Genomic DNA, 14787 nt, shown 5'->3' on the forward strand with positions numbered 1-14787 from the left:
TTCTTAAGGCTGTTCAGTTCAAATTCCTTGATTTCCCTTTGCATAGTGCATGTGGAAATACTGGTTCACTATGAACGTAATACTGAGTTAAATGGTTATTTTTCCAAGATTTGATTTTACCCAAAATTTAAGGGATCACGGTCCGACCACATTTCTTCCTCAAACGCAAATGTTTTCCCACTATCCTTCAGGATTTAATAAGTGCGTTGGATAGTTCTTAACCCAAATTTAATAGCTTGTGCGACCTCTTTTGATTTTCCCATGTTTGATGCATGCCAATGATTGGACCTTTCCCGAACAAGATTAACATTTTTTTCCACTTGAAAGACCACAAGATACTGTATGTCTTTCAACATGGATTTTTTTTAGAAATGAGAAGCCCCTTATTGCATCACTTGAGAGTTATATAAGTTGTTTCTAGCTGAAATATAATTATCAATGCAGTATTTAAATCTTGGTTGTGACTTTTTTTTTGGTCATAGTAGCAGTTTCTGATACTTGGCCTTGCTTGGTATTGATTTCATAGTGCTACACTGGATTTCTGCTGTGTAATGAGGTCTCATTCCAAGCAGGATGCCAATGTCCCTCTAAGGCTTGTGAAATTTCATCATGACTGCCACTTACTACTGCCTCGCAGCTCCGAATGAAGGCTGACGATCTACAACTCATCCCATCAGTGCTCACTCGGTGTTGTCGTGTAGCTGCTGGGCACCATTTCAAACTGGAACAGGCTTGCACGATATTTTACTTGTCCTTATAAATAAAAGCCATGCAAATGTATGTAACAGGACTGCCAGAACATACCAGTAGTATTTCCTGAGAGGAGATAAAACACAACTAAATGAAATAAATCTTGTCAAATCCATTAGCCCACAAAAAAGATATCTTGTTAAAATGGAGGGATTTCCTCAGGCAGTGTACTTCAGTCCTACCAACTTTCTTTTATTCTTCCAAAACAAATTACTTGTTGTAAGTAAACAGCAAAAATACGCTGCATTGTTTTCGCTGCTCAACTAGTGTCTGCACACATATCATGACAGGTTGTGCTGGCTTTTCATTGTTGACACAGTAAAAAAGAAGAATGCTGCTGCCCATTAATGCTAATTGGTTTCAAACTGAAGCAAAGCACCTAGCCTGACAACCTGACAGCACACGTGTGTCAGGCTAAATGACATGACTCCTGAGTTATTTGTTTCATTCCAAGGTAATATGGTGGATGAGTCTATGGCACCCTATCCAGATTTGGAAGACTATTGTGCTTAAGAAAGAAACATTTTGTTTTTATTATCTCTCATAATATTTTTTAGTGAGCATTATGGGGAGTTTGGGTGTGATCGTGAAAAGTGGCATGAACACTGAAAAAGATGGAGACACCCGCTCTCTATAGCCTATTTCTTCCATTTTAATAACTTTAGAGTCATTTATGATAGCATGATGTGTAAACATCACATCTTTCTACTAATATACCAATGAATGTTTCCTTTGTTAATGTGTTGTAACAACTAATGATCTTGATAGTTTTTGTAAACCTTGCTGTGTGTCATTCTGTTGTTATAGGTCTCTATGCACCTTTTTGCTACAGTCAAGTCTGAACTGTGGACATTTTTTTTGTGTATTTTTGTGTTAGGAAATACCTCTAAATGCATGTTGTGAATCACAAATAAGAAAAGATTGACGCCTGTGTATGAGATGCCTGTGTGCTTCCCTTCATCTGTCTATGGTATATACAGTATGTCGGCACAGTCTACGACCTTTCAAAAGTTTGCCCAAACAGCCAGACATGCCTGTAGAATCCCAGATGAACCTTGGATATGAGGATGTTGTGTCAAGCATGTACTACACTTCAAATGTAATTCCTTCGTCGTTTTCTATTCCTCCTTGAGCTTGTAAAGGTGAAGCACAGATGGTAGCATAAACACTTTTCTCTGATTTCTGCTCAAATTTCCCCAATACTACTTGATTTCAACCCAAGCATTCAAACACCTACCCTTTTCTCTTTTGCTTTTGCCATCTGAACCCTGTTCTTAACTCATTTTTTTTATTCCCATTTTCCCCTGCAGCAGATAAAGAAGTTGAAGACTACTACACTCGTAAACGCCATCTGCCTGACCTGGCAGCAAGAGGCACTCTTCCCCTCCATGTTCTCAAGATCAGTCAAGAGCAGGTGGGCACACAAGGGCTTTTTTAAATGGTGCAGACATTCAAGCCATTATTTCTTATGGCTCTTTCTACCATGCTTGTGCTATTTTTGTGCCAATTAATGTGTTTTCTCTGAGTTATTGTTTAGGATTTCCTATTTTTTTAACTTTATCTCAGCCGCATATGGTTTTAGAAGATGGAGCTTTTTTCCCTCATTTAGCTCTTTTGCAATATGAGGGTTCTTATTAATGCATGAGAGAATAGAGATCAGTATTGTGAATACTGTATCCTTTACAATAGCTTCATTTTCAGAGATTTCAGGATTAGGGCTACTCTAAACACTCACTGAAAAAAGGGTATGAGCACCGCAGGCTCATATCCATTTAGCCTTTAACTTTGGGCAGGCACGATGGAGGTGGCTTAATGCATTTTGGCGCAGCTGCTTGGCCTACAGACAAATCGAAAATGTCCATTAAAACGCCAACCAGCTGCTCAGCACATGGCCTCTGTCCACATCTTTTGGTATTTCAACAGGGCTAGCAGCTGAGTATAGAGCCAAGACCGTAGCGGCAAAGAGTGGCACTTATAGTCAAGTCATAGTGCTCTGCCACATACGTTTCAGATGGCAAAATGATCTTTGGTCAACAATAGAAACCACAGTTTAAAAAAATCTCATATTTCATAAATAAGGATGGGAAAATGTTGCATTTATGGGTGTGATATGCTGTAAAGACAAAAAAAAGAAAAAAACACCATGTCTTTGTCTTTGCCTGGAACAGGATTTTAATCCTGGTTAGACAAGAGACATGCTGATAGAATTTTGAGAGCAGTCTCTTCAAGATAAAATGATTGAATGCACTCCGAACAATGAAAGCAATCTTTGGGGTTTACTTTTTCTTGTTTTCTAATGGCTACATTTCAGTTTCATCAAAGGGAACAGTAATGAATTAAATGACGTTATTATTGCCTACTCTCAGGCAAGCATTTGTCTATTGTTTTTTTTGGGTTAATTCTCTGAATGCTATTAAATTTATTGGTGGGGTTGTTAGCTCTATCCAACCATTGAGCTCATTAAAAGTATATCACCATTTACACAAAATACTCTGTGCCAGACTTATCCTCTATTTTGTCAACTGAAATTATGTCTGTTTTGTCAGTTGAAATGTGCCTGACTTGAGCTTGTCTTTAATTAGGGTATAACATTAAAATGAGCTTGATGACAAACTTTAGCTTGTCAGATGCACAAAAGAAACAAGCAAACAGAGAATCAATTGTCCTGCTGTGGCTAAACATAGATCAAATCAAATCAAATCAAATCAATCTTTATTTATATAGCATCTTATACAATCAAAATTGTTTCAAGGCACTTTCCAGAATCCCAGGGCCTAACCCCAGACAAGCAACAGTGGCAAGGAAAACCTTGAGCAGGACCAGGCTCATGTAGGGGGACCCTCCTGCTGATGGCCGGCTGGGTAAAGAGAGAGGAGAGGAGAGGAGAGGAGAGGAGAGGAGAGGAGAGGAGAGGAGAGGAGAGGAGAGGAGAGGAGAGGAGAGGAGAGGAGAGGAGAGGAGAGGAGAGGAGAGGAGAGGAGAGGAGAGGAGAGGAGAGGAGAGGAGAGGAGAGGAGAGGCACAGAGCACAGAGCACAGAGCACAGAGCACAGAAACACACACAAAAATACACTATACAACGGGTCAGCGGGGCCGGAGGTCATCATGCAGCTCCGAAGGCGGCAATACCTGTAAACAAATAGAGGGGGGGAGGAAAAAGAAGCAGAAAAACTACACAGGAATCAGCATAACTAGTCTGATAGATGAATTTTGTGTTTTTTTAAACCTCAGCTTGTGATTAAAAGCTCTATCTTTTGCTCAACAGCATCGAGAGCAGCAGCACCAGAGTCAGGCCCTGCAGTCCTCTATCTCCCCAACTCCAACCTCATCAAAATCCTCACAGCAGCAGTTGCAGCAAAGGCAGAGGCCTCGTCGAGTTCAGCGGGCCATGTCCCAAGACCGTGTCTTGTCCCCTCAGAGGGCCCCACAGCAGGAATACAGCATGTCCTCCAATGGGATGTCACCATATGGAGGCAGGATCCTGTCTGATGAACAGCTCCTATCTGCAGAACGTCTTCGATCCCAGGAGCATCTTCTTCCACAGGACCGTCATACTTCCCAAGAACGCCTCTGCTCCAAGGACCGCATGTTTTCCAAAGACCGCCTGTTGTCCCAAGATCACCTTTATTCAAAAGACCGCCATTACTCTCAAGAACGCCTCTTTTCACAAGAACGCCTCTACTCTCAAGACCACCTCTTATCCCAGGATCCCCTGCTCTCGCCAGACAAATTAATGTCGATTAAGCGTGGCAAGGTGAGCAGCATCTCTGGTGGGTTTTACGGCAGTGACTTATCAATGTCCCGTGCCATCTCTCACACAGATGTGTTCATACCAACAACACCACTTATGGACCGCTATAAGATGACCAAAATGCACTCACATCCCAGTGCATCTAACAATGGTACTGGTGGGGCACAGGGAGCAGGAGGAACTGCACACTCCAACACTTTAGTAATGAACCAGACATCTTCTAAGAGGCAGGCATTTGCCTCCAGACGGACTCACACTGTAGAACAACTCCACTATATCCCACAACACCAGCAGCAGCAGCAACCACAGCCACAGCACTACCGTACAGGTAGCAAGACTGAGGTGACTGTGTAATGGCATTCACAACTAGTTTAACTGCACATGAAGAAGAGATATGTTGAATGAGGTTTCTGCAAAGGACCACAAAACATCTACCAACTTACTCTAAGAGACCGGAACAATGAGCTACACTGTACACTGCATACATGGGACCTGGTAGATCCAATGCCAGAGAGGGTGGCAGATGGATGAAGATAACATTTTCCAGTTAGATTCTTGTTCCACTGTCTAGGATATCTTGTTCATTTATTGCCTTGTCCCTGATTCTGCACAGTGACCAAACACTGATTATGTCGGTTCAAGCCTTTATTACTAAAACCTTTATCCAACAAATCTCTTCTATGACCTTTTCTGGTGAAATTTCAAAGGGCTTTGCATGGATGAACACGGAGAGCGACTGCTTTTGAGACAGGCAATGAACTAAAGTGGGGTACACACATAAGGATTTTAAAAAAAAAATCTTAAGAGATTTTTTATCGGGTAGAGACCCTACACATTCACATAAAAAAATGAGGCAAAAAGTTTTGACCATACTGTGTGTGGTGTGCTCACATGATCACATGTAATCTAGCAGAAATAAAGAACAAAACAGTGAAAACTGGAAAATACACCACGTGGAGGGCGTGGAAGAAGGCAGGTCATGGGACTATCTTTAAAATAAAATAAAAAGGATAAAATCTTGAAAACAGCAATAAATTCACTCATAACAAACGTCAGACCAAAGGATAATCTTTAGATAACTTGGCGTTTTCTGTCCTTGGTTGGTAAGGGACAAAATCGGGGCAAAATCAGCACGATCACGTTATGTGGGTACCCCTACGTCACTGTAGATGAGCCTGTAATAACTTATTATTTATTTGTTTGTTTGTTTATTTATTTATAGACACACACTTATTTATACATATATATATAATATACATACTTATTTATATATAGAAAGATTTTGTTTTTGTGACTTACCCTATTTTAGTCATAGTTCTAGATAATCTCAGATAATCTCAATCAGAAATGGATGTTATTAGCACTTCTACCAGGTACCTCTGACAAATGTTCCATTTATTCAAAGTGATTTTGTGGGTTATAAAGCACAATTAATAAAATTTTGTTTTCTTATTAGTTTATTTTTTAATAGTGCTGGATAACTTTTTTCTTTCTAAAGCAATGGCGGTTTATTATGTTTCAAGTAGATGATTGTAAATAAGCTATTCTAGCAGCAGTATTCTGGACAAACCTGTACTGGATGGACTTTGTAATAGATTGTCTGTTTTCAGTAGATTCTTCAAAAACAAATATGATTCATCGCTGTTTTGTGATTTCAGATTAGAAACCCACGTAACCAAGTATATGACAGGATCAATTAATAACATACTATGTGTATCTTTGCCAAATTGTAGAAGAAGTGAATGAATGTGCTGTGACAAGAGATATTCAGCTGTTCATACTTTGATGTAGACTGTGATCCATTGATTTCAGAGGATTTGGGTACCATGGAGATGGATTTTAATGGTTGTTGTAGAAAGATTAAATAAACCATCCATATTTTTCGAAACACTTATTGGTATTTTTTGGAATCAGTGTTTTTGTGTGCGAATAAATGTCATCGACATACTCATCTATGTTTCACTGAATCATACTTGTTTCACCTCAGTTGCCCAGCACCAGCATTATTTCATGCTGCCTTTCTATTGGATCATAGCAGCAGTCATATCCTGAGGGAATTTTTCAAAGTTTTTGTTGGCAAGTTGTGAGTATTTCACACAGTGCGAAGCAGGGTTTCCTTGTTCAATCACAACTGCTGATAATACCATATTTCTGCCACAAATGAACTTGCCTCCAACAAACCAAATCACGTGACCAGCATACATTCCCCATCAAATACAAAGACGTGTTTGGATGAATGCAGTATGTTTATTACTTAGTGTTAAATTTGAACGACCTAAAACATACGAGAAACAAATTAGGCAACAGCCTTAAGTTTTACTTGCAGCAAGGAGGACGGAGAGATGTGTTCAGTTACAGATCTCCAACACGCCCTGAGGCACATCTTCTGCCATCCTTCTTTTATTGAGATAAGAGGTCCCTAGTTACACAGAATTCAAACGTACCTAAAGGGAGGGGGAAACACAAGATAGCAGATCCCATACAAAGCAAAGACTGTAAACCATAATGGTGAGTATATGAGTAGGTCTTCACTGATTTAATTAACTTGGCTCGCATCCAGCACGTTCTTCCATAACAGATACATAAAAGAAGAAATCCTCCTGCCCCTCCCGTGTCATGCTCTGCAGCACTATCTCCAGTCAATGTCACTTCCTAATACTCCTTACAGCAGTTGCATTCCGGTTGTCCTTGAACAAAGGGGTGCGAGCTTACACATCAAGCATCATGAACATTAAGCATTAACAAATAATAAGAAACATTAAGTAATGAGAAACAATATAACAAGAATAAAGAATATAACAAGGTAAAAGCAAATAAGAGATAACTTTATTAATAATGACTCTAACACTTAGAAAGCTAATTAGTTGAGATTAACATACATGAAATCTTTATGCTGAGGTTGACTCGATTGCTGAAGGTGTAGCAACCTCACTGAGAATCACGTTTGATTCTGTTGCCCCCCAGAAAAAGAAAATAGTAAATCAGAGGAGGTGTGCCCCGTGGTATAATTCACACATTAGGACCCTCAAGCAGAAGACTAGAAAGGAAGTGGCATTCTTGTAAAATAGATAGCTATCATGTAGCCTGGAAAGACTGTCTATTAGTTTACAAAAAGGCCCTCCGTAAGGCTAGAACAGCTTATTTTTCTTCTTTAATTGAAGAACACAAGAACAAATCCAGGTTTCTTTTCAGCAGTATGGCCAAATTAACCAAGAGTCACAGTATTTTAGATCCACGTATCCCTTCTTCCCTTAGTGGTGAAGACTTCATGAGCTTCTTCACTGATAAAGTTCTAGCTATCAGAGAAAAAGCTAACCAGGCCATCCCAAGAACTGGACCATCACCAGATGTGCTGACTGTGGGAACATACAGGGTCTCCAACGAGCCCTTAAACTCATTCACCCCTATATATTTTTCAGAGGTGACATCGCTAATTCAGAAATCCAAGACCACTATGTGTCTTTTAGATCCCATCCCAACACACCTGTTGAAGGATGTTTTACCAATGATAGGCAGTTCTATCCTGGACCAGATCACTTGTTCTTTAGTGACAGGTTATGTAGCCCGGTCCTACAAGGTGGCAGTGATTAAGCCATTGGTTAAAAAAACCATCACTGGATCCTGATGTCTTCGCAAATTACAGGCCAATATCCAACCTTCCTTTTATCTCTAAAATTCTTGAGAAGGTTGTGGTGACTCAGTTACTGGAATCAGTTACCTGCAGAAAAACAGCCGGTTTGAGATGTTTCAGTCAGGCTTTAGAGCTCATCACAGCACAGAAACAGCACTTCTTAAAGTTAGTAATGATCTTCTTATAGCTTCAGATCGTGGACTGGATTCTATGCTGGTTCTGCTGGACCTCAGTGCTGCTTTTGATACAGTTGATCACAGCATCCTGTTACAGAGACTGGAACATGTGATTGGGATTAAAGGGACAGCACTAGACTGGTTTAGATTATATTTATCTGATAGATACCAGTTTGCTCATGTCCATGGTGTTCCCTCTTCATACAGTAGGGTTAGCCATGGAGTTCCACAAGGTTCTCTACTTGGACCAATCCTTTTCACCTTGTACATGCTTCCCTGAGGGAACATTATTCGACAGCATGGGATAAATTTTCATTGTTATGCTGATGACACTCAGCTTTATTTATCCATGAAACCAGAGGAGACAGAGAAGTTAGTGAAGCGTCAGACCTGTCATAAAGTCCTGGTGTGACGGGTGCAGTTTGGACCCAAATGCAGCACTCTGGAAAGCTGGACCGTGGTAATGACTTTTATTAACACATGGGCAAACAGGAACTCAGGCAGACAAGGAAACACAGGAAATTGTCCGTTCTTCAGGCTCAGAGCCTGCACAAAGTCCTGGTCCTGAACCTCTCAGGGATAGATTAGATCACATGATCACTCTAGATGGTATCTCATTAACATCTAGTCTCTCTGTGAGGAATCTAGGAGTAACTTTTGATCAAAATCTCTCCTTCAACTCACACATTAAATTAGTCTCTAGAAGTGCCTTTTTTAACCTGAGGAACATCACAAAGATTAGAAAACTACTGACGCAGCATGATGCTGAAAAGTTAGTCCATGCATCTGTTACTTCAAGGCTGGACTATTGTAATTCTTTATTATCAGGGTGTCCAAACAACTCTTTAATAAGCCTCCAGCTGATCCAAAATGCTGCAGCCAGAGTTCTGACAGGTATTGACAAAAGAGATCACATAACTCCTGTAATGGTGTCTCTTCATTGGCTGCCTGTTAAATTTAGAATAATTTTTAAATCCTTCTTTTGACCTACAAGGTCCTCAGAGGCCTAGCTCCATCCTACCTGGAGGAGCTAGTGATACCTTATCAGCCCAATAGACCGCTCCGCTCTCAGAATGCTGGTCTACTTGTGGTTCCCAGAGTTTCTAGGAGTAGAATGGGGGGCCGAGCATTTAGCTACCAGGCCCCCCTGCTATGGAACCAGCTTCCTGTCCAGGTACGGGAGGCTGACTCCATCGCTACTTTTAAGATCAGACTCTGATCTGATACCTCTTTGAAAAAGCTTATTGTTACTAATTCTGTAGTTCCAGTTACTATTATAGACAGACAAATTATCATACTTAGGGGGTCATCTAATCATTAGGTTAACATCTTAGCTGTGCTGTTATAGGCCAAGGCTGCCGGGGTCCGGAAACATGATCACCTGACAGGCCTCTGTCACCCCACTGGGTCATGGTTTTCCTCTCCTCTCCTCTCCTTTCCTCCTCCTCATCAAGCAGACTAGTTATGCTGATTCTTGTGTAGTTTTTCTGCTTCCCCCCCACCCCCCTTCGAGGCTTCGAGGGTGCATGGGAGTTTTCCCAACCAGTCCACGTGTGTTTTGTGGACAGTCATGGTATTGAGGGGGTCCGGTTTGGTGACCTCAGGATGTGGTCCTGTTGGCGTCATCGGCCCGTGACCTCCAACGATCACTGGATCAGTTCGCCACCACGTGTGAAGCGGTCGGGATGAGAAGCAGCACCTCCAAATCCAAGGCCATGGTTCTCAACCGGAAAAAGGTCAAGGAGGAGATCCTGCCCCAAGTGGAGGAGTTCAAGTACCTCGGGGTCTTGTTCACGAGTGAGGGAAGAATGGAGCAGGAGATCGACCGGCGGATCGGTGCGGCGCCAGCCGCAATGCGGACTCTGCACCGGTCCGTTGTGGTGGTTGTTGTGGCGAAGCTCCCGATTTACCGATCTTAATTCCTACCCTCACCTATGGTCATGAGCTTTGGGTAATGACCGAAAGAACAAGATCACAGGTACAAGCGGCCAAAATGAGCTTCCTCCGTAGGGTGGCTGGGCTCTCCCTTAAAGATAGGGTGAGAAGCTCTGCCATCCGGGAGGAGCTCACAGAAGAGCCGCTGCTCCTCCGCGTTGAGAGGAGCCAGATGAGGTGGCTTGGGCATCTAGTTAGGATGCCCCCTGGACGCCTCCCTGGTGAGGTGTTCAGGGCATGTCCCTCCGGTGGGAGGCCCCTGGGAAGACCCAGGACACGTTGGAGAGACTATGTCTCTCGACTGGTCTGGGAATGCCTGGGGATCCCCCCGGATGAGCTGAAGAAGTAGCTGGGGAGAAGGAAGTCTGGGCCTCTCTGCTTAGGCTGCTGCCCCTGCGACCCGACCCCGGATAAGCGGTAGAGGATGGATGGATGGATGGATCTTTATGAGAAAGCAACAAGCAAGCATTTCTATTATTATTTTCCTTTTATAGATTGTTTAAATATATATTTATTTATATTATATTTATAAATATATTATATTTATAAATATTTATATATTTATAGATTGTTTAAATATATATTTATTCATCTGAGACAAAATGTTTTATTTTTATTCCTACAGTTTTATCTGGGCTGTGGTAGGTCAGTCTGTTGGGGACTCGACTGAGTTGTGGAGGGTTCACAGTGGAGCACTTTCCAAAACATGAAAGGTGTTCTGGTCGTAGGGGGAGTCGCCTTGCGATGATTTGGCGACTCATCCAGGGGTATGCCCTGCCTTTGCAGCCAGGATAGGCTCCAGCACCTTCCTCATGACTCCAAAAGTGATAAAGCAGTTAAGAAACGTAACAAAACAATTTTTATCGATTATATTACTTCAAATATAGCTTGATCGTATTTCAATGAGCAACTGTTGTCAGCTCCAATTAGGCTAACGTTTTTTACAAATAATTGAACACACACACACACACACACACACACACACACACACACACACACACACACACACACACACGACTGCTGACTGTAACTGTAATTAACCAAACTGTAATTAATCAAATAATAAATTAGATAAAACTAGAAAATAACATAAATAATCCAGTTTGCCAGCAACTGATTCAGTTTGCTGATTTTTTTGGGGGGTGGGTGGGTATCTTACATATATAATAGGATTTTAGATTGATGTTCCAGTATAACCTAAATAAGAGTAATTATGACGTAAATAAGAATAATTCATCATAATTTTATTTTTCAAAAGCTACCCTCTGATCTTAATTCATTTTTTAAATGAATAATTGCACAAAACAAGAGGTAGTCAACATTGAAGGCTGCAATCTATTCTGCCAAATGTGAAGTGAAACCGCACAGAAAAGGTTCGAGACATGAATAGAAGTGGAACTTCTTAATTTCCAGTTAGCTGGATCCTGAAATGATGTTAAATTATTACTGCTGGTGAGTGAGGCTAGTATATTTAATGTATAATCTGGTTAGTTTGCCAGGTTTAAAAAAGAGAAAAAAAAGTTGTTCAAATAAATAATGCTTTTCTTTTCTTAGGCCTTATCTAAAGGAACAGCCAGACCGTATCTTTAACTGCCGCTGTCACCATGATCTATGGCACAACTGGTGGCCTGGGCACTACTTCAGTCTGACACCTTAATTCTTTTGTCTTTAATTCTGGTCAGTGCAATTTCAGCCCTCCCTTAAATTCATGACAATCTACATTGCAAACAATAGCATTGTGCTCCACCACCATTGGACATCAAGGAGAAATAATGGAAAGGGAAATGCAAAATACATTTGGCTTTCCAATTTACACTTATCATCTCCATCATCAACATTTAAGTCAAAATATGAATCAGAAATCAAAAGGAATCTGTGGTGAGAGAAAGAGAGAGAGCATCTGAGATGCAAGATGGCTACAATGGCTGGACACAAGTTCAGCAAATCAAGTCGGGGAAGAAGAGAGAGAGGTGAACCTGGATTTCCAAATAATAGTCAGCTGCTTTCAATCTGTCTCTGCACATTTCATAATAGACATGGTTCTTCAACAATGTATTTCATTACCTTGCTCTTCCACTTTTAATGCAACCATGATCTCGAGAGCAGCGGTTATTCTGACGTTGAAATATTTAGTGTCAGCTGGCTGTACTCCATTTCTCCTTTGCTTTTGTACTTCTGCCAGAATGCAAAAGCTTTCTGGATTTGAAAGACTTTGGATTTTGATCATCAGAGGGTGTCATGGTGAAAAGCAAAGAAGGACGAATCACACTTGAATGTCAAACCCTGGAGGTAAAGAAAATAACTGTTTTCACCCATTACTGCAAATGAAAAAAGTACAGTACATATGTTTTCTTTCTTTTCTTTTTTTTTTTTTTTTTACCAGTAATTACATTTCAGACAGTTTGAAAAAACTGGTATCTGGATCTGAAATAATATTGAGGTATATTAAATGTGTCCAACTAAGGAAAAACCAGGAGCAAGTCTCCCAGTGGGTATTTTGAGTTACCGTATTTTCACGACCATAAGGCGCACTGTAATAAAAGGTGCAGTCTCAGTTATGGGTGCTATATCTGTATTTAATACATACATAACGCGCACCATATTATTAGGCGCATGCTAAAGTAAAAAGTGATAACGGAAGTAAAACAGTGAGTTTCAACACATTTATTGAACAAAATATTCATTCTTCCGCCACAAAACCATCAAAGTTTTCATCTATTTCAATATCCAACATCCCGAATTCCGCTTCTTCATCATCTGAATCAGACTCACCAACCGGTTCCGCTTCAGCGTTGATGCCGGCTTTTGTGAAAGCTCTTACAATACATGAAGACGGTATCATAGTCCATGCGTCTACAATCCACCCGCATATGGTGGTATAACTTGCCCGGCGCTGCCTCATAGATGTGACTGGGCGCGGTAATCTTGTCGCGGTAGTAGGTGCGGAAGATGGCCACCCTCTCCTGGTAATCCGCGGGCAGCCGCTGCACAACAGTTGTCCTTGCGCGTATGGAGAGATAAAGTGAAAACACCAAGATGGACCTCCTTGGAAGTGCTCAATTTTAGGGCATCCGCTAATCGATGGGCTGAGCGTTTTCCGTAGTGCACCTACCAAAGGCACACAGCAGATTTTGGAACTCAGTCCACACACAAGGCGCACCATATTATAAGGTGCACCGTCAATTTTTGAGAAAATCTCAGTGTTTTAGGTGCGCCTTATAGTCGTGAAAATACAGTATTTATAGATCCTGAATGTGTAGTTTCTAAGCTTCTAATGTGAATTAAGTAGGTATGTGTTCACATTTCCTCTTTAATAATTATGTAAATTTCTGAGTCCATTTGGTTTTCAGTGACTCTTTTCAGTGACTCTGTTTAAGTGCAGTCGGCTGGAGTTTCTATGAGGTTGCTCTGTTCACTTGACAAACCTGATAGTGCTCTCACCATCTGGGCAATTTGAGGATGATTTCTGCATACTCCAGATCAGGTTGCTCAGTAACATACAGTATGTTCACCCTTCTGCAGTTTTTCAAGCTGTGCTCAATATGCCCTGCCAGCTCAGTTACTCCTACCCTAAACTGTTCACAATCCCGTGGCCAACCGCTGGAAAAAACTGACAATCGAAGCTTCAAAGATGCAGTATGTAAGTTTGTTGCTAAAACTGGTTCTGCAATCACATTCAAAATAGTATGAATCATAGTATCCTCTGCTCCCCCATCAGACTAGTGGTTGACCGATGTACTGTCTCAATTACATTTGTTTTAACATTTTCTACAGCGTCACAGCATTTGTGCGAGAGATACTCGTTAGCAATGACAAATCACGGTTTTATTTATCAAATATTTTTTTACCTAATCGATTCAATGACCCACCTGCATATGTGTTACTGTACTATGAACGGACATTCATAACGTCATTCAACTGTTGAGAATATTTCAATTTTCCGTGCCTAAATAAATTATGATTATGATTGTGATTTTCAAATGCATCTTTTTATAAAGGCCCATGCTTTGTTTCTGACTTTCCCCAACATTGGGAATTATAACAAGGCCATTTAGGTTTAGTGTGAAGAGAATTGTGATTGCTTTTTTTCTATATGTTTCTGTTTTCTGTTACAGTTGGTTTAGAAGTCAGGAATAATATAATCTATGACACCAATTTGAAATGTTCGTAGCAGAAGCTCAGTGGTAACTGGCAACCTGGATGCTGAAATGCAGGCTGGAGCAACAGACCATAACACAAAATGAATTATTTACATTATTTATGGATGAAAATGTAATTATAATTCATTTGTTCCAGGACATTTTTTTTCTCTTATCGATGTTCTGATATAAATTTACTTGACTAAATTAAATTGAATTCTCCCTGTGCGTAGGCCCAGATGAATGTACAATCACGATTTACGTGTGAATCTTGTTAATGTAATTATTATTAACCTTCAAACCAATTCAATAAATATTGTGCTTACATCAAATACACACCCATGTATCTCTGCTGCATTCCCACATGCTTCACTGCACTGATCTGTAACCTAGCAACTGTCTACAT

The 14787-nt window shown here is 40.7% G+C and overlaps 1 protein-coding gene across 7 annotated transcripts in view; it reads left to right on the forward strand.

The window, feature by feature from the left end:
• LOC101072745 (protein shisa-6-like) overlaps window positions 1-6449 on the forward strand; it is a 79314-nt gene extending 72865 nt beyond the window's left edge. For 5 of the 7 annotated variants that reach the window (XM_029834834.1, XM_029834847.1, XM_029834841.1 and 2 more), the window contains 2 exons: window positions 2061-2164; window positions 4015-6449. In XM_029834834.1, the coding sequence (XP_029690694.1) occupies window positions 2061-2164; window positions 4015-4854 (944 nt within the window). In that variant the 3' untranslated portion in view covers window positions 4855-6449. The remainder of the gene's footprint in view (window positions 1-2060; window positions 2165-4014) is intronic. The other 2 variants (XM_029834837.1, XM_011618791.2) reach the window with 1 other exon arrangement.
• The last annotated feature ends 8338 nt before the right edge of the window (window positions 6450-14787 follow it).

This window comes from Takifugu rubripes, chromosome 1, assembly GCF_901000725.2.
Source record: "Takifugu rubripes chromosome 1, fTakRub1.2, whole genome shotgun sequence".
NCBI lineage: Eukaryota > Metazoa > Chordata > Actinopteri > Tetraodontiformes > Tetraodontidae > Takifugu > Takifugu rubripes.